Here is a 21,770-nt window from a genome sequence, read left to right on the forward strand (position 1 = left end):
ATAGTATCATCAGAGGTGTATAGTATAGTATCATCAGAGGTGTATAGTATAGTATCATCAGAGACGTATAGTATAGTATCATCAGAGGTGTATAGTATAGTATCATCAGAACACATAGTATAGTATCATCAGAGGTGTATAGTATAGTATCATCAGAGACGTATAGTATAGTATCATCAGAGACGTATAGTATAGTATCATCAGAGACGTATAGTATAGTATCATCAGAGGTGTATAGTATAGTATCATCAGAACACATAGTATAGTATCATCAGAGGCCCATATTATAGTATGATCAGAGGCGTATAGTATAGTATGATCAGAGGTGTATAATATCAGAGGCGTATAGTATAGTATCATCAGAACAGCGTGTCTGGAAAGCCATACAAATATGGTTGAGTAAAGAAAAAAGAATTACAATAGATTTTTTTTCTGTTTTGGGAATCACCAGGACATAAAGCTTTGAAATAACCCGAAAGGGTCAGCAAGTCAAACAAATCTTCCCATCGATAAGGTAATATGGGTTTATATGTCACGTCTATGGTTGGGGCCTGTTTGCACTCCGCAGTCACATAATTTCAAAGTGCAAACAAGAGTCATGTGTACGTGTGCAGGATGGACGTGCAACTGCATCTTGGGTAAAGATGGCTCTGATCCTTTCATTCGGGAGGTCAAATCCCTGCTGACCATCTATATACAAGCTGTACTGTGGGACTGAGTTATAAAAACCCTCCGGATCTCAGTTTTAACAAACAACTCAATATCTAAGGGAACGTTCACACTACAGAAATTGTGCGGAATTTCAAGTGGACTTCACGTTTCGTCTGTCCCAATCATTCAATAGGACGTCTCCGGCCCACTCCGCCATTGACATGTTCACTCATTAAAGGAAAAGTCTGGCGAAATTTTTATTGAAGTATTGTATTGCCCCCTAAAAGTTATACAAATCCCCAATATACACTTATTATGGGAAATGCTTATTAAGTGCTTTTTTTCTATACTTACTACTGCATCAAGGCTCATGGTGATGTCACGACTCCCAGAGCTGTGCGGGCTGTGTCTGCTGGAGAGGATTATGGCAGAGGCACACTGAGGGACACTGAGCATCCCTCTGCCATCATCCTCTCCAGCAGACACAGCCCGCACAGCTCTGGGAGTCGTGACATCACCATGTTATCCCGGCAGTGACATCACCAAGTTATCCAGGAAGTGACATCACCATTTTATCCAGGAAGTGACATCACCACGTTTTACAGAAAGTGACATCACCACGTTTTCAATGGAAGTGACATCACCACGTTTTCCAGGAAGTGACATCACCACGTTTTCCAGGAAGTGAAGCCTTGATGCAGTAGTAAGTGCAGGGAAAAAAGCAATTTATGTGCATTTCCCGTAATAAGTGTATATTGGGAATTTGTATAACTTTTGAGGGGCAATACAATACTCTAATAAAAATTTTAGCCAGACTTCTCTTTTACTGTGCACATGTTCTTCCTTTCCACCACATCATGGTCTCATCGTGTCTGAGTATTATTCTCCCAGGATCCATCACTGCCCTATAGCTAATCTGCAATAAGCACTCCATCTCCAGCCAACACCAGACCTTGTGTTCCTTTAAGCAATAATCAATGTATATGCAATAAAGTCAGAGAGCGGAGTATACTAATCCCCGAGAGAGGCTGCGGCGGAGATGGAGGACCCTCAATCATTGACTCTGTGCCGGGGTCTCCGCTACACTGGCACCATAATAGAGATCCAATATGGCTCATTAGAGACAATAAGAATATAAATCATTGTATTGGCGTCCGTCTTCATTAGGACAGTTAGCGGCAGTAAAGGATTTTCATTACAATAAGGGAAGTGTTTATATGTGGGGAGGAGTGTGGCACGCGCAGGAGCCCATTAAAAGGAGAAGTCCAGCGAAAATTTTTATTAAGAGTATTGTATTGCCCCCCAAAAGTTATACAAATCCCCAATATACACTTATTACTGGAAATGCACATGAAGTGCTTTTTTCTCTGCACTAACTACTACTACTACTACACCAAGGCTTCTCTTCCTGGGTAACATGGTGATGTCACTTCCTGGGTAACATGGTGATGTCACGACCAGACTCCCAGAGCTGTGTGGGCTGTGGCTGCTGGAGAGGATGATGGCAGGGGGACACTGAAGGACACAGGGCACTGTAGGGACACTGAGAATCCCCCTGCCATCATCCTCTCCAGCAGCCACAGCCCGCACAGCTCTGGGAGTCGGGTTGTGACTCACCATATTATCTGTGGAAGTGACATCCCCATGTTATCCAGGAAGTGACATCCCCATGTTATCCAGGAAGTGACATCCCCATGTTATCCAGGAAGTGACATCCCCATGTTATCTGGGAAGTGAAGCCTTGATGCAGTAGTAAGTGCAGGGAAAAAGCAATTTATGTGCATTTCACGTAATAAGTGTATATTGGGAATTTGTATAACTTTTGAGGGGCAATACAATACTTTTATAAAAATTTTCTGCGGACATCTCCTTTAACGTCCCCCCTCCACATTGTGGTTCGGCAGTACACAAAATCAATCCCATTATAGTCACCACACTATGTGAGCTGGACTTACCAAGAAACTCCCAAATGCGGAATTAAATATAGCAGCGGCCTGTAGAAAAATAAGAAACAGCTTATTAATGTCCTCATATAATAACGGGTAGCATATAATTAACGGGTAGCATATAATTAACGGGTAGCATATAGTAACTGGTAGCATATAGTAACTGGTAACATATAATAAGGGGTGTGACAGCACATTATATATAATGGACCTCCCATAAGCTGTCACCAGAGAGCCCTGACTGTGGCTTATCTCTCAGAAAACAAAGGGGTTGGTAAGCGATTTTCAATCAAGCCTCTGTCAGTGTACTGTCAGGAGAGCCCCATACACCTTATACGACAGCCAACTAAAGTACAGGGTGTAAGGGACCTTTACGGTGCAGACCTGCCCATGAGTGGTTGGAGCACGTGAAGCAGCTGGGGTATCGTAGCTGCTATTTCAACATACACAGGAAAATACATCAATATCACACCACAAAATGACGCAGTAATCACTTCTCAGACTTGTAAATGCAACTTCCATGTTGTGCTCTAATGAAACATTTGTAGCACGATTTTTGGGGAATATTGTAACAAAACAAAAATACAATAATGCATGTGATTTCCAGAAATATAGTGCACCACGAGTGATCTCATACATCCCTGAGGCGGGGTTACCCCATATGTGTTGGAAATATGATCCAAAGAGTGTAGAAATTTTGCCCAAACTTCTTCCCCAAAAGCCGCACAATGTTGCTGATAATCCAATATGTGGAAACACGGCCTAATACTTGCAGCTAATGTAATAAGATTAATGCTAATGGATTTAGCAGAGCCCCCCCCCCCCTCTACACTTAGCAGGGTTCCCCTCCCCCCTCTACATTTAGCAGGGCCCCTCTACATTTAGCAGGGTTCCCCTCCCCCCTCTACACTTAGCAGGGTTCCCCTCTCCCCTCTACATTTAGCAGGGTTTCCCTCCCCCCTCTACATTTAGCAGGGTTCCCCTCCCCCCTCTACATTTGGCTTTGGCTTCAATAATCTGTCAGATAAATCAAGCTGTGTGACTGCACCATTAAATGGGTTTTCCAAAGAAAACATTGATGGATATAAACTGTTTGGCAGATTCACAGCCGCAGCACCGCACTGTAAACCAACAAGCAGTTATCTCCCACCCCAGGGATGGTGAAACAAACCCTTTAAATCCTGAAAAGATATAAAACTTTCGGATCATTTGAATTTCATTTTCATAATTTTTAAGATGCCCATTTGCTATATAAACACATATCTACAGTGGCGTACAGTACAGTTTGCTGTAATATGTATGAAAAATGTGTCCACATTCACATTTTTTTTTTCTTTTAGACAAAAAAAAAAAACTAAATTTATTTTAAACCAAAGTAAAGCTGAAATCAGGAATAATGCTGAGGAAAATTAACTATCTATAGAGAATTCTATTAACTTGTTTGTCTGGAAAATTGAATTATAAGAGATTTTTTCCCTTTTTGGAACCTAAATAAAGTGTAATTTGTAATAATGCCACAAGGGGGCAGCATCAAGTGGGAGACTCCATCAGTGTTTTGTCTCATGTCATCACACTACCAGATTACTAATCATCTCCTTGAAAACCACAGTGTGATTATATATATATATATATATATATATATATATATATATATATATATATATATATATATATATATATACACACACACACTTTCTGTGGTTCAGTATAAATACTACCGCATAGCTTTTTCTGCAGTGTAATGCAGTGCGACTGATCAAGCATGAAACACTTAGGCTGAGTTCACACTGTGTCTACGTACGACTTGGAATCACTGGTGTGTGACACGTGTCTCGGGGGATTCTTCTGTACCAATAAGTGAGAATATAATGTAAATGATGATGTCACAACAAACATTACAGTAAAGAGATGTCCATGTGCTCAGTATGTGCTGGTGAATGTAGAAAGGGGGAGGGGTATAAGAGTAACCAAGGCCATGTTTACACCACGTCCCTTTTTAGCGGTGTTTTTGGATGGACGTCACTCTGAGGCAGAAATACGGCCATTTTATGATAAAGAAGAAGTCTGGCGTTTTCTAAAAGCCGGCAGACGTTAGGGGGGAATTGTTTTCAAGTAACAACTTACCTCTCCCCAAGCCGAGCTGGACCGGCCTCGAGACCCCCGCCGGAAGTCATTTCCCCCACCCTGAGTTGTGATGACGTCTCTACTTGGGTGGAAATGCTTGTTCCAGCTTATAGTATCGGGTGCCAATAAGTAAGTGGAGCAGCGTCTCACCCCAGTCCATCACCCGGGTCATGATGTGGACACCCCAGAGATCCCGAAGCCCAGCGAGGGTGATGCAGCCGCTGAACCATAGAGGAGAGGTAAGTTGTTACTTGGTATCGTGTATCAATATCATGCCGGCAGCGGGAAAACTGTTTGAATCTCTGAGGCACTGTAAGGATACAGCCGTGCAGCTGTGTCAGTACAGTGCCGCAACAATCCAAACAGTTCCCCCGCTGCCGGGATGATTTTGATACATGATGCCAGGTTGGGCATTCAACGTTTGTGTTGTCCCTGTTTCACAGACAGAACGCAAAACGTGTGAATGCAGCCTAAGATCTCCATTTTATGGGACCCTAGTTGGGTATAAAGGAGAAGTCCGGCAAAAGCTTTTATTAAAGTATTGTATTGCCCCCCAAAAGTTATACAAATCCCCAATATACACTTATTACAGGAAATGCTTATAAAGTGCTTTTTTCCTGCATTTACTACTGCATCAAGGCTTTACTTCCTGGGTAACATGGTGATGTCACTTCCTGGGTAACACGGTGATGTCACTTCCTGGGTAACACGGTGATGTCACTTCCTGGGTAACACGGTGATGTTACTTCCTGGGTAACGCGGTGATGCCACTTCCTGGGTAACACGGTGATGCCACTTCCTGGATAACATGGTGATGTCACTTCCTGGGTAACATGATTATGTCATGTCGTGAATAACATGGTGATATCACTTCCTGGATAACACGGTGGTATCACTTCCTGGATAACACGGTGATGTCACTTCATTGATAACATGGTGATGTCATGACTCCCAGAGCTGTGCGGGCTGTGGCTGCTGGAGAGGATGATGGCAGGGGGACACTGAGGGACACAGGGAACTGGAGGGACACTGAGCATCCCCCTGCCATCATCCTCTCCAGCAGCCACAGCCCGCACAGCTCTGGGAGTCATGACATCTCAATGTTATCCAGGAAGTGACATCACCATGTTATCCAGGAAGTGACATGGCCGTGTTATCCAGGAAGTGACATCGCCGTGTTATCCAGGAAGTGACATCACCATGTTATCCAGGAAGTGACATCGCCATGTTATCCAGGAAGTGACATCGCCATGTTATCCAGGAAGTGACATCGCCATGTTATCCAGAAGTGAAGCCTTGATGCAGTAGTAAGTGCAGGGGAAAAAAGCACTTTATAAGCCTTTCCCGTAATAAGTGTATATTGGGGATTGGGGAACCAATCGCAACAAAATCTTGCCTGCAGCTAGAATGCATTGTTATATAACCCCTGGGACATATAAGTATTTGGTATCAGTGTTACTCATGTAGTTCTTCTGACCCCTTTGCAGCAGATTATGACACCTGAGGCAAATGCATCCATTGTCCCATCAGTTTTTTGCAAAAACGGATGAAAAAAAACGGATTGCATAAAAGTAGTGTGAACCTAACAAACCAGCTTTCTATAGCCAGTATTCTTTACACGTGTTCCACGCTGCTGTACCACATCTGCATCGCTAACAAAATAAAAACCATTGTAAAAAGGGATTATAAACAGGACATTGAAAATCCTCTTGTGGAAGCTGTAATAAGACGGGAGCCGAGTCACTGACATATGGGAATGACACAGAAGAGAGAGTGTAAAGAGGACAATCTGAGCGTGTTACTCGCTCACAGCCCCCATTAGTCACTGACTATCCTGAATGACTTCCACCTCTCATAAGGGGCCTATTATTCTCACATGTAGTTATTATACTTCGGATATTTGGACATATATTATGAAGATGATGACAGTTAATAAAAGAAATCTTCAGCGAGCACTCTTTACAAAACGCTCAGACCATGACTCTCCGCAATTCTTACGGGTGAATGGGATATTGTGAGGGAGACTTGCTGAAATACACCCGGGCTTTTAAAAAGACTGTTTAAATGCATACAAAAGAATCCAGGCACTCCGCCACCCAAAGAGATGGAGCTAATAGTTAAATAAAACTAGCCATAAGCTAAACGTGCCTATAAAACACCGGCTAATGTGGAACGCTGACACATGGACGTCCGCTTCCCACCGATCCAGGAGGAGAACGCGATGATGGTAACACAATTACAAAACTGAAATGCTACAGGCCAAATTCTCAATATGCATTTAAAGGGGTACTCTGGCAAAAATCTTTTTCTTTCAAATCAACTGGTCCCAGCAAGTGCCAGAGATTTGTAATTTACTTCTATTAAAAATATCTAGTCTTCCAGTACTTATCAGCTGCTGTATGTCCTGCAGGAAGTGGTGTATTCTCTCCAGTCTGACACAGTGCTCTCTGCTGCCACCTCTGTCCATGTCAGGAACTGTCCAGAGCAGCAGCAAATCCTCATAGAAATCCTCTTCTTCTCTGGACAGTTCCTGACATGGACAGAGGTGGCAGCAGAGAGCACTGTGTCAGACTGGAAAGAATACATATTTCCTGCAAGACATACAGCAGCTGATAAGTACTGGAAGACAGGAGATTTTTTCACAGAAGTAAATTACAAATCTCTGGCAAGTAAATCTTGGCGCCTGACTCCGAACCATTATATCTATTTTTAACCCCTTGTTCAGCTGCTCTTTTCTATGGAAAAACAAACTAAAGAGGTTAATAAAAGTATACAGCAAAAATGCTTAAATTTTTAACTTTAAATAATTACATTAATATTCACATCCAAATCAACTTATTCTGGAAGAGCACGGTCAGTAAAGTTCTGTTCAGGTTTTTATTCTGTTCTTTTCTATTAGATTCCTGATACTTTTGGCGGCTAGGACTGTATGGCATACAGCGCTGCGCTAGTCTGTAAGAGATGAAGGATTTGGGCTAGAAGAATAAGTCGGTTCACTGAGCAGATCATAATGCATCTGTCATACAGGCTGAGCATCTAGAATCAAACAAAAACAACAAAAAGGCAAACAAAAGTTACGACTCCAACAAAGAGCGCACAGGGCCGCACAATTGTCCTAAATCTGCCCACTACACGCTAAACACTGACACTGACAAAGCGTCCGGCGCAAAGACAACCTCACCCCAACTAGTGACACCCAGTTTGCTATTTTAGGGATATGTGAGGAATAGGTGAGGAGTCTTAAGCGGAATCCAATCTAAATTTCCACTTTAAATTCCTCCCATAAAATATAAGCAATGTCCCATTGTGTTGAATAGGATTTCCACTCTGTTGTTCACACAGCAGAATTAATGAGAAGTTTCTGCTCAAAGAATGGACACGTGGATACCTTGGTTGGATTCCGCTAGAGGAATTCCATAGAAGTCAATGGGGCTTGAATTCTACTTGCATTCTGCTAAAATTCTGCTCCGATTCTGCCAGAGCGGAGTATAAGAGGCGGAATTTATCGGCGGATTCTGCTTGTCCTCTTCATTCAGTGGGATTTCTCATGCACATCTGCTCTTCGCTCAAAGAATGAGCATGCGGAGAGCAGAGGCACACAAGAAATCCCATTGAAGCAATAAGACAGAATGACAAGCAAATTCCGCTGCTAACTTACACCTTTTTTACTCATTGTGCAAAGGCCCAAGGCGGGGAATTTTTTATGCAGAAAACTTTTCTCTTCAAGGTAATGTGCACACTAAGGAATCCGGGCGGATCACCTACTGCGGATCCGGCAGCTCACCCCCAGCGGTCCCATAAACTTTATTCTACGGTCAGGCAGATCCAGTCAACAGGTTCATTTCTTGGGTGGACAGCGGAATCTGCCTGACCATTGAGCGGTGTCTATGGTATGGGCGGAGATGAATGCAGCCATGAGCGGGGGGCGAGCTGTGGAATCCTCCCGGATTCCTTAGTATGTACATACCCTCATTCCTTGCCTATTCCTCAGTGTGCACATACCCTAGTAGTGATGAGAGATGATGAGTGATGAGGGAACCTCGAAGGTTCAGGTTCGTCTGAGCGCTCAGCATTTGGCTCTCAGTGGCTAGAGAAGTGTGATGCAGTCCTGTCTGGAAAACATGGATACGTGTTCAGGAAGTTCGCTCATCCCTACTATGTAGCATCCTATCTAGAAAGAACAATAGTACCGCACAAAGCTAGAAGAGCCGATGAGTCAGCGCTACTTATTTACTGAGACAGGTGACAGGTGTTCCTGAATGTCCTGCCTCACAGATTGTACAATACAGGATATAATAACACTCCGCAGAGGAATTCACCGACTGTTTATTAAAGAGGCAGTGTCACCGTTTGTTTTAAATAAATCAATAGGGATTGTAATCCCAAGTAGCGTTGTAATAGACATCAGCCCTAAACATGGGGTCACTAGGTGTCGGCCTTTTTCTCACACTGCCGCCCATGCTTCCTCCTGCCAATCTTTGGTCTTTTCTCCTTAAAAAAAGAGAGAGAAAGAGAGAGACGTTGAAAAAAGAAAACTGTGTGTGACCAACTACAAAAATAACATCCGGTTTTTGCAAAAGATGTCCGAAAATAATAGACATGATCATTATTCTGACATCCGCGCAGACACCGAGTGCATTGGACGACCGTCATTCCATTGGCTCCAATACATTGCATTGAGGTCTGTTAGATCACGGCAAAAACGGACGTATTTTCCCCTTTTTTTGAATGTAGTGTGAACATAGCCCCAGACACGGCTAAGGGATGATACCATTTCCAAGCTGTGAGCTACTGCGTGCTGTGCAACCGTCCTCCTGGCATGGAGACAAGTTGGAAAAGTTGTGGTTTTTTTTGTTTTTTATCACAGTGCTGAGTGGACATTTTACTTTTATGCAGCAGATAATTCCTATTATGCCACAACAGCTGTAGTGTAGGGGTACGTTCACACCGAGGAATGTGGCGGGACACGAAGCTGTGCGGGTGCCGAGACAGGTGACTATGACCGCCATAAGTTAATTTTTTTTTTGCCTCCCCCGGACTTCTGAGGGTTCAGTAAAGTAATTCATCAGGGTGGATATATGCCATTGCTTTATTATCCTCTTCATTCTCTTGGAAAGCTGGGTTACAATCAAGAAGCCGCAGGAGTTGACATTCTACTTTCCTAGGCTCCTGATTGGCAGAACAGCCTCAGCATGCTCCAATCCAGGACTATACTGATGTCTGACTAGCCGCGGGATTTGCTGTTGTGGAGCGTCTGGGTGACCTGCTGAGAGGGCGCTACCACTATATCCACCACCTCATACACTTAGCACTGAGAAATGCCGCGGCCCGTCCGGTTGGTTCTTCACATTTACCTCATTACTCATGGTAAACAGGGATTTCCTAAACTCCGGCCACCTAGATGTCAATTTCCATCCCTGCTCCTCAGATGCTGACGGGAAGAAATCTCTCCACCCGCTCACTGACATCTCTTTGTAGACCTGTTTTTTTTTTTCCTTTTTTGAGGCCTTTTGCCCTTTCAATCATGAAGCATATTACTATACTGTCAGGAGAAAGCCGAGCCGAACAACAGGGAGCCCAGCTGGGATAGGAAGAGGGCAGGAGGCTGACGCATTAACATAATAATCCAGCTGCGCTCCCATAGGCCCTTAGGGCAGACAGCATATTAGGTAGGCCTCCTGTGCAGACCCCAGCCCAAGCCGCCTGTCAACCCCTGCCAGTTATAGACTACTCAATAGCCTGAGCCGCATCCACAGCCAAACGCACAATTACCTGGCTGATAAATACACCAATCCTTATTTTTATGTCCATTTTGTGCATTTCTTACACTTGACCTATTAATTCCTTACACGCAGCTTTCTGCATGACGGCGCCGTCACCCAACCTCATAGGCCGCTCTCAATTTCTCTCATTTGACCCAAGGACAAGCGTGATCTGTAACCAACATCTCAAGGACATAAACCAATCACTAATACATATTACTGGGTCTACAAAAGTGATTAGTCGTCTATGCATTAACTACCAGCACAATGTATATTAACAGGGTACTCTGGTAAAAAAAAAACTTTTTCTTTCAAATCAACTGGTTTCAGAAAGTTATATAGATTTGTAATTTACTTAACTTAAAAATCTCCAGTCTTCCAGTACTTACCAGCTGCTGTAGTCCTGCAGAAAGTGGTGCATTCTCTCCAGTCTGACACACTGCTCTCTGCTGCCACCTCTGTCCATGTCAGGAACTGTCCAGAGCAGCAAATCCCCATAGAAAACCTCTCTTGCTCTGGACAGTTCCTGACATGGACAGAGGTGGCAGCAGAGAGCACTGTGTCAGACTGGAGAGAATATTATTATTATTATTTTATTTATTTATTTATTTATAAAGCGCCCTTAATTCCAGAGCGCTATACAGGCGACAGGAGTAACAAATAAGAACATTACAGGGTCAAAACACATTACATGAATGCAAATGGCAGACTGGTACATGGGGAAGAGAACCCTGCCCGGGAGGGCTTCCAATCTATAAAGAAGGAATATACCACTTCCTGCAGGACATACAGCAGCTGATAAGTACTGAAAGATTGGAGATTTTTTTAATAGAAGTACATTGCAAATCTATATACCTTTCTGAAACCAGTGGATGTGAAAGATTTTTTGCCAGAGTACCTCTTTAACCCCTTAACGACACAGGGCGTATATTTACGCCCTGTGGCCGCCTCGGGGAGTTCAGAGGGGGGCCACGCGACGACCCCACTCTGAACCGCCGCGGTCCCGGGTGCCGCATGTAGCCCGGGACCGTAGCTATTAGCGGGTACGGTCCAATCGCCATGCCCGCTAATAAAGTAATCAGATGCAGCTGTCAAAGTTGACAGCTCCATCTGATTACTTATGCAGCCCGATCCTTGGTGGTCTAGTAGCGGAGATCGGCCCCCCGGGAGCGATCTCCATGTCTGCTGCTGGCCGGGGTCTGCGCCGTAATGGCGCTGATCCCAACTCGTCACTCTGTTGCTTCTGGCTGCAGCAGCCGAACGCAATTGAGTGCCTATCTCATTGATCTATGCTGTATAACTATATACAGCATAGATCAATGAGAGATCAGAGTGCATATACTAGAAGTCCTCTAGGGGGGAATAACCCTAACCCCAGGGGGAATAACCCTAACCCCAGGGGGGCTTCTAGTATATGTGTAAAAGTAAAAAAAAAAAAAAACCCTCCCCTAATAAAAGTTTGAATCACCCTCCTTTTCCCATGTTATAAATAAAAATAAATAAACAAACATACGCACGTTTGGTATCGCCGCGTGCGTAATCGCCCGAACTAATAATTTATCACATTCCTGATCTCGCACGGTAAACGGCATAAGCGCCAAAAAATCCCAAAGTGCAAATTTGCGCATTTTTTGGTCGCATCAAATCCAGAAAAATTGTAATAAAAAGCGATCAAAAAGTCGTATATACGCAATCAAGGTACCGACAGAAAGAACATATCATGGCGCAAAAAAATGACACCTGACACAGCCCCATAGACCAAAGGATAAAAGCGTTATAAGCCTGGGAATGGAGCGATTTTAAGGAACGTATATTTGTTAACAATGGTTTGTATTTTTTACAGGCCATCAGATAAAAGAAAAGTTATACATGTTATATATATCGTTTTAATCGTAACGACTTGTGGAACATGCATAACAAGGCAGTTTTACCCCAGAGTTTACGGCGTAGAAACAAATACCCTCCAAATAAAAGAAATGCGTTTTTTTTTTTCAATTTCACCACACATTAAATCTTTTTCTGGTTTCGCAGTGTACTTTATGCAAAAATTCAGCCTGTCATTGCAAAGTACAATTAGTGGCGCAAAAAATAAGGGTTCATGTGGGTTTCTAGGTGGAAAAATGCAAGTGCTATGGCCTTTTAAACATAAAGTGGAAAAAGCAAAAGCGCAAAAATGAAAATTGGCATTGGCCTTAAGGGGTTAAGGATTGACTAACTGAAAGAGGTTACTTTAGGGTGCCTTTACATAGAGAGATTGATCTGACAGAATTTTGAAGCCAAAGCCAGGAACAGACTGCAAACAGGGAACAGGTAATAAAGGAAAGACTGAGATTTCTCCTCATTTCAAATCCATTCCTGGCTTGGGCTTCAAAAATCTGTCACATAAATCTCTCTGTGTAAAGGCACCCTTAGGTAGTGGCTTTTTGTGTCGCCTTTTTTATGCTTTTTGGGGGGAAATAGCGTGAAAATCCAATATGTGTGAACAAAGTGTGGCTCAACACATTTTACATTTTTTGTCACATATAGACTATTTCATAAGAAATGGTGAGTGCCGCATGATAATCTTTTCTACGTTTTTTTGTTATACAGAACATAGACTACTGCATAAGAAGCTTTTATACACATAATACACAGTTATTTCACTATTTTAGCACTTAAAAACAGACATATATATATATATATATATATATATATATATATATACACACACACACATACAGTTTTGCATAAGATACTGTTAAAACATAACTTTTATTCATCTATCAAGACCATGATTAAGCGCATTTGCTGCCCCCTTGGCTGGGTCCTTCCCGGAGGGATATCTGGCTAGTCCTGTGTTTTGAGACTCTTCGATGGGGCTCCACGGACTCCTCTTTTGCATATTCATGTTTCCCAGGGGGCAATGCACCTAGGACTTCACTGCATTGAGCGCTTTCACTAGCAGCCGGCAGTGTTGTTGTTTGGCTGGTCTCCCTGAGTTCAGCAATCTGTTTCTCTTGTAAATACATTCCTGGCTTTGGCTTCAATAATCTGTCAGATAAATCTGTCTGTGTAAAGGCACCCTAATGTTTTCAGCATCTGGCCAGCGCTGGAGACCCTGCACCCTCCTCAGAGTTATAATTACTGCGCATCAACCACGCCTAGATGACCTGTATCTTGTTTCTACTATAATTTATACATATTTCTTTATACATTTTTATGTATCCAGGGACGCCCTGAGAGGGAAACGTTCATTAAATTAAACTTCTGAGATGTCACAGTGACGTGGCATAAGTTGCAATCGGTAGCGGTCCAGGTGCTGAGACCCTCACCGACTGCTAAAATGAAGGGGCTGAGCCCGGCCACCCACCATACTTCTGCTCATGAAAAACAAGTGAGTGGTGTATGCATTCGCAACATGCACTCAACCCCACCCCCAACCACCAACAATGAAAACTTGATTTTGCTGTTAACTGTCAGAAGTCTGAGGGGATTATTGAGTGCTACAAAAACATGGCGCTTTCTTCCAGAGAGAGCACCCCTTGTCTTCAGTTTGGGTGCAGGTTCTGTACCTCAGTTCTATTAAAGTGAATAAAACTTAATTGCATAGCGCACCTGAACTGGAGACAAGAGTGGTGCTGTCTCTGGAAGAAAGTGGCCATGTTTTTGTAGCACTGGAAAACCCCTTTAATTAAAGGGGTTATCCAGTCTTAGAAATCATATCCAGTTTCTTTGCTCTTAGCTGCCTCCATCCTGGTCATACACTCCACCCATCTCCTCAGATTGGAACCTATGTCTAGCATTTGTGTACCTGGTCCTGTCCCAGGAGAGACTGACTCTGCTCAAAAAAATAAAGAGAACACTTAAACAACACAATGAGACTCCACATCAATCACTGTCTGTGAAACCAACCTGTCCAGTTATGAAGCAACGCTGTCTGTGAATCCATTTCTCCTGCTGTTGTGCAAATGGAACAACTAAGGGTACTATTACACAGAACGATAATCGGCCGATTATCGTTCCGTGTACTCAAGACAACGGTCAGCCGATGATATAAGTTCAGACCTATAATCGTCGGGCGCCGACCGTGCACCGCTACATGTAATAGCGGTGCGCGGCCGACACTGACGATTAGCAAAGAAGAATACATACCTAATTTATGGTCCAGGGTTCTTCTTCCTCAGAGCTTCTTACCGGCTCCCGTGCGCTCCGGCTTCTCAGCGGCCTGTGTCAGCTGACAGGCCCCTCGGCCAATCACAGGCCGGAACCGCCGCAGCCAGTGATTGGCCGAGCGGCCTGTCAGCAGAGACAAGCCGCTGTGAAGCTGAAGTGCGCGGACCCGGGGAGAAGTTAAGAAGAGGAACCCTGGACCATGGATTAGGTATGTATACAGTTTAAACAAAGGCTGCAAGGACATCGGTAACTATGTCCCTGCAGCCCTTGTTTAACGATTATCGGGCCGTGTAATAGGCCAAGTAAACGAGCAACGATCTAGCAGATCGCTGCTCGTTTACAGGTATTATCGGGCCCCCATCGGCCCATGTAATACCACCCTAAGAGGTAGAAATGGCCGGCAGCCACAGACCACTTCTCTCTTCTCATCCTTTGTCTGTTGTTTTGGTCACTTTTGCATTTCGTCATTGCTCTCACCTCACGAGGGTGGTCTGAGGGCCCAACGTCCACAGGTCAGTGTTGTGCTCACAGCCCAACACCGTGCAGGGCGATTAGAGTTTTCCAGAGAAATGCGGATGGGAGCAGGTTCGCACATCATGTGACAGACGTGACTGTAGAGGCCGTGGAGAGCGATCTGCTGCCTGCAACGTCCTTCAGCAAGAGCGGTCTGGCAGTGGGTCAGTAATGGGGGGGGGGGCATTTTTTTGGGGGGCGGCACAGCCCTCCATGTGCTGCCAGAGGTAGCCTGTCTGCCATTAGGTAGCGAGACCCTCAGAGCCCTTGTGAGACCATCTGCTGTTGCGGTTGGGGTTCCTCCTAATGTAGGACAATGCTAGACCTAATGTGGCTGGAGTGTCAAGTTCCTGCAAGATGGAGGCAGTGAAGCTATGGACTGGCCGCCTGTTCCCCAGACCTAAATCCCATTGATCACATCGGGGACATCATGTCTCCTCCATCCACCAACGTCATGTTGCAGCACAGACTGTCCAGGAGTTGACGGCTGCTTTAGTCCCGGTCTGGGAGGAGATCCCTCAGGAGACCATCGGCCACCTCATCAGGAGCATGCCCGGGTGTTGTAGGGAGGTCATACAGCCACCTCATCAGGAGCATGCCCGGGCCTTGTAGGGAGGTCATACAGACACATGGAGGCCGCGCGCACACACACCTTGTCTTGAGGCGTTTCTACTGAAGTTGGATCAGCCTGTAAATTGATTTTCCACCGAGTATCAATACAGACCTCCCTGGGATATTAATTCTGATTTACATTGATCATTTTTATGTTTTATTGTTCTCAACGCATTCACTATGTAACATAGTAACATAGTAACATATGTAATCAATAAAAAATTGCAACTTAAGTATTTCATTCATTGAGCTCTAGGATGTCGTCCTTTATGTGCCAGAGCAGTGTATATACGATTAGTGCAGGGTCCATCCTGATGTGTTACCTTATGGGGGGGGGGGGGTAGTACATACTATCTGACTGAACATTATGCTAACAACCTGGACTATTTTCTTTGTCAGTAATGCAATTCTTCCCCTGAATTCTGACAGATACTGAAACAGTTTTTATCCAACCTGTTTCTATTTTCAATTGTTAGTATACTGTTATAGGGAATGTCATTTTAACCAGCCTACATATACCCATTGCCATGACTTCGGATGGCTGGAAACTTGAAAATGAAGTTCTTTCTTTAAGACATATGTCCGTGTGATACAAGCTGACCAGTGGTGATCTGAGCCACGGGATCTGCACCAGTCCTGAGAACAAGGACAGAATTATCCCCAAATTTAAATGATATGTACAAGGCATGCAGAGCTGGCACCCAATGCATTCTCTATGGGGCTACAGATCATTGCTAAACTGGAAAATGTTCGAGCATCATATGAAGCTTGGGGTACAGAATCAATGATGGAAGAAATAAAATAAAAAATACAAAACAAGGATACTGGAGCCATTGTCCTAAACTAGAATTGAAGGTGAATAATAGTCATGTATAGAGTCCATGAATGTTATAAGCGACGTCCCTGGAGGGGCTACGCAGTCACATTAGGACTATCAGTAATCGTCCTAATTGACAAGTCAGTTTGGGAAAATTGGGAGCCGATTATTAGACGACCAATAATTGTATCTGATCCAATAACGTTCCAAAACTTATAGGAAAGGCCAAAGACACAATAGGATTCATACCGTCCCTGCAATAAAATAGTATAATAGTATAATAGTATGTGCTGTCATTGCGGCCACAATCTCCCATAAAAAGCGTCCAGTGTTGGATTTTCCGGCACGTACCAATAATAAGTGTCACAAAGTCTTCTCTGTGTGATAATAATAGATGTGACACAAATTACGAGCCCATAAGTAATTCTCAGGTACCTTTGATCTGCAACCCTGAACGAATTCAGTTGCCTTCCGTAGCCGGCCTCTGGGACTCGCTCACAATCAGACATCTGGCTACTTTGCTGTTTTAGACTAATCCGGCCCCAAAGGATTATGGATAGGGAAAAATGACACAGAGACAAGAGGGTCCTAACAAAAGCAGTGGATGTTAGCGGAGCTCACTAGGAGGATTGTTAACCCACTCGGCGGATGGTAGAAGGAGATCAGAACTATCTGAAGTGACCTGAAAAACGCCACACACCATCTCACTGTTCAAACATGCATGAGGTTCTGGCTGGTCGTGCCTGTCGGCTGCGCAGCCGATCCAGTAATCAGCTCCGGTTCATTATTCCATTAGCTTTGAGAAAAATATAAATAATTCCCATCAAACAGAATCGGGACAAATTTGTAGAACATTTCTTGCTTGTTACTATTAGTTCTTGCCCTAAAGTTGTCAAAGAATCATTGGAAAGTGCAATTAGTTATGTGCTAGGGAGAAAGCGCTAGAGGGCAGGACACTGCTGTGTATTACAAGGCTCCGCGTTACATCACTATTGGATGGGCTATGCATTATAGATATATACACACAATCATACACGTCCAGAGACGAAAAGACGGATGGAAGGGCAAGATATTTTCATTTTATTAATGCATTGGTGACTGCCAATATGGCTTTCCCCGAGCACAAGCTAGACCACCATCTTGTTATGGCGGCCAACTGCTGTGTCGCTGTGCAATGCAGGCTGCAATTCCTCCAGTTCTAATGCTGGGGATTACAGATACCTCGTATCTCAGCTGTTTAACCGCTTAGATCAGGGGTGGGGAAGCTGTTTCTGGTCGAGGGCCATTTAGGCATTTATAAAATCGTTCAAGGGCCCCCACCCCGAATGTACCCTGTATTGTAATTAAACCCACAAGATTCACCAGTTTTGCACGCTGCTGCATGTAGTCACTAATGATGATCAGTGTACCGCGATGCGGCTCCAGTCTGGTCCTGCAGCACCGTTCAAATCCCGTGGGCACCCACATGACCTCTTCAGCTCCAGCTCTGCAGCTAAGGAGACTGTAAGTCAAGGTCTTTAATGCATCTCTATTAGAGCGCTCTCATACAGATGCATTGGAGACCCTTAGTTCCGGCCTTCAACAGCCCTGGATACAGAAGAGGAGTCGGAACAGCTGTGACGTCAATGCCAGCAGTATTTGCAAGCGCTGCAGAACAGGACTGATGCCACCCTGCGGGACAACGATCATCATTGGGGAGTATATGCACCAAGGTAGAGGGATGGAAAAAAAAATGTGGACCGCTTCTTTAATCCCCAATGATACCCCTGGTCCTGCAGTTAACCCATAAAAATACCCCTGGTCCTGCAGTTAATCCCCAATGATACCCCTGGTCCTGCAGTTAATCCCCAATGATACCCCTGGTCCTGCAGTTAATCCCCAATGATACCCCTGGTCCTGCAGTTAATCCCCAATGATACCCCTGGTCCTGCAGTTAATCCCCAATGATACCCCTGGTCCTGCAGTTAATCCCCAATGATACCCCTGGTCCTGCAGTTAATCCCCAATGATACCCCTGGTCCTGCAGTTAATCCCCAATGATACCCCTGGTCCTGCAGTTAATCCCCAATGATACCCCTGGTCCTGCAGTTAATCAACAATGATACCCCTGGTCCTGCAGTTAATCCCCAATAATAAACCCCTGGTCCTGCAGTTAATCCCCAATGATACCCCTGGTCCTGCAGTTAATCCCCAATGATACCCCTGGTCCTGCAGTTAATCCCCAATGATACCCCTGGTCCTGCAGTTAATCCCCAATGGTGCCTCTGGTCCGTATCCAAACCACCTTCTCAGCTTTCCCTTGCTCTTGCACTGGTCAGGTCCTCTTCCTTCTCCTGTAAGTCAAAGCAGCACATGTCTTCTTCTACAGGTACAAAAAAGAATCTGTGGAGCCTCATTTGAGTCTCAAAACACAGAACTACTTCTTCTACAGGTGGAGCATGATGAAATGACGTCATAGCGCACTGCTCACAGGAGAAGCAAGACCTGTGCTGCCCCGACATACAGGAGCCGGCGTACACAGCAGCCTCCTGTGTCTGGTGACCCAGTGATCGATATTATACTGTGTGCGCCACCTGCCAGATACAGGAGGGCGATCCACGGGCCACATCAGAGGCTCTTAAGGGCCGGAGGTTCCCCACCCCTGCCATATACAAACTGAAAAGAGGAAAAGCTGCAAATCATCCTGTGAGAGAGATGAAGTAACACTCAGGGGTTTTCTCCACAAGCCCTGGCACTATTAGTATGGTGTCACACACAGAATTATCCAGGGACATGACCCAATTCCAGCTGCATTTTTACCCGTGTTCAATAACTGAGAATACAGAACACATTTTTTGTGTTTCTCTTTATATTTGTACTGCATATTTTGAATGTGCCTCTTTTTGTGCTTTATTATCCTCAAATCACATGACCAATAAATTGCATGATTTGTTATAGGAAAACACAACAGACAAGCTGCAATGTAAGGGGCCTATTCCACGGGAGCGATAATCGGCCGAATCGATTATTGCTTGGTGGAATAGAGAAAACGATCAGCCGATGATCGTGATCACAGGCCAGGACCACCGCGGCCAGTGATTGGCTGAGCGGTCTGATAGCTCAGACAGGCCGCACCAGAGTTGATGCTGCGCCGCGGAACCCGGGGAGGAAGACTGAACGGAGGAGAAGACCTGCCAGGTAATATATGGTGCAAGGGCTGCAAGGACATCGGTAACGATGTCCCTGCAGCCCTCGCTCAACGATCATCGGGCCGTGGAATAGGCCCAATAAGCGAGCACCGATCTAGCAGATCAGCGCTCCTTTACATCGTTGATCGGGCCCTGCTCGGCCCGTGGAATAGGACCCTAAAGCAATTTAGAAGAAGCTGGATTGAATAGCACATGCCTAGCACTACCAGACACCACACATGCCAGCCCTGCCCACCTGCCGATGACTGACAGATTTCACACCATTACCTATTACTGTGCATAGGAAGAAGTCTGTGAATCAGCAGCAGGAGGGTTGGGTAAGTCACAGTTAATAAATAATCATGTTTTTTGGGAGAGCTGACCACATCCCGCAAGATCTAAAGTGTAAGATTTCATAACAAATTTTTATATGTCTTTATAACACATCAAAAGTTGTTGTTTTTTTGGGTGACAGTGCCCATTTATCCAGAGTTAGAAAAAAAACAAGCTACTTTGTGTTTGGTATTACAGCTCAGCTCCTTTTACGTCAATGAAAAAGAGCTGCAATAACATAAAAACACAACTGAGGAAAGCAGCTAGTTTTTTTTTTCTAATTCTTGAAAACTATTTAAAGGGAACTGGCATCAAGAAAATGCCATCAAATCTATTGCGATCGTGTTATAGAGCAGAAAAAGCTGAGCAGATTGTGGAAAAATATTCAGTATAATTATAACTTGTTGATGGAAATACTAGATCATTCTGTGATAAGGAGTCCAGTGGGTGGGATCACTCAATGGACTGGACTCTTTAGGATGGAAACATCAGGGATTTCAACTCGTAAATTTCAAGTTATACTGAAGCTTTTGCCATACAGATTATATACAATAATATATATATATATATATATATATATATATATATATATATATATATATATAATCACTCCACTCAGCTCCTTCTGCTCTATATAACATGGTGCTGATAGTTTAGGGAGCATTTTCATGGTGACTGGTTCCCTTTAATAGATTTCTGCTTGATGTATGAGGATATAAACCTAATGGTAACAAACTAAGAAACATCAAAGCAGCAGCGCATCATGGGATGGTATAGGAAGCAAGAGAAACACATTCACACTCACCTCATTGCCGCCAACGGCTTTGGTCAAAATGACAGCTGAGGAGACAGGAGGGGGCATACAGCTAACTGTCTGTAACCTGAAACAACAGAACTGAAGTTAGGGAAAAGAAGACAAAAAGCTCTTTAGGGTACAAACACACACACCGTATACAGATATGTAGCAAATACGCAGCAGATTTGATGGTGCAGATTTGATGCGGTGTTCAGTTATTTAGATCTAATCTGCTGCGTATCTGCTGCGTATCGCAGCAGTAAATACGCTGCGTATACGGTGTGTGTGTTTGTACCCTACGTTCACACTTACCGGATCCGCAGCTGATTTTCTGCCGCGGATCCGCAGCAGATTTCATTTTATTAACTGCACACGCCTCAAAAAAACAACCAGATTGTAAATTGTTAAAAAAATTAACTTTCGATGTGTCACAGTGAAGGTCTATGGAGACCCCTACCAACCAGCAGAAGGAACAGGAAGTAGTGCACGGCACGTCCCCACTGTCAATCATCTCTTATATGGATGCTGCCTAAATGGAGATCGCTGTAAGCCAGGGATTGAAATGCGCTGAGTGCATTCTCTTGATCAGTGAGTGAGACCCCTGAAAAATCTAAACTTTTGACACGTCAATAGTTTTTTCATTTTCTTTTTTTATGACACTGCCCATTTAAGAGGTCCTAACAGTGCTACTAAATGTGGATATATGTATAATATAATATGAAATGTATAAGAAGTTCGGCACTCGCTAGTAGCCCCACCCTGCTCCTTCCCTCTCATCCTCCTGGCAGTCTGCAGCCCTGCTCCCTCCCTCTCCTCCTCCTAGAAGTCTGCAGCCCTGCTCCTTCCTTCAGCAGATCATGCCCCTCAATATTTTACCATTCGTAAAAATCAGAGGAA

At 44.2% G+C, this 21,770-nt stretch overlaps 1 protein-coding gene across 2 annotated transcripts in view; it reads right to left on the reverse strand.

Moving 5' to 3' along the window:
- The window catches only part of SLC10A7 (solute carrier family 10 member 7), a 121,436-nt gene that overhangs the window by 76,935 nt on the left and 22,731 nt on the right, over positions 1 to 21,770 (reverse strand). For both annotated transcript variants that reach the window (XM_069976878.1, XM_069976879.1), the window contains exons 4-5: positions 20,883 to 20,958; positions 2,607 to 2,645 (exon numbers count right to left, since the gene is read on the reverse strand). In XM_069976878.1, coding sequence (XP_069832979.1) covers positions 2,607 to 2,645; positions 20,883 to 20,958 — 115 coding nt within the window. The remainder of the gene's footprint in view (positions 1 to 2,606; positions 2,646 to 20,882; positions 20,959 to 21,770) is intronic.

Source organism: Dendropsophus ebraccatus, chromosome 7 (genome assembly GCF_027789765.1).
Source record: "Dendropsophus ebraccatus isolate aDenEbr1 chromosome 7, aDenEbr1.pat, whole genome shotgun sequence".
Taxonomy (NCBI): domain Eukaryota; kingdom Metazoa; phylum Chordata; class Amphibia; order Anura; family Hylidae; genus Dendropsophus; species Dendropsophus ebraccatus.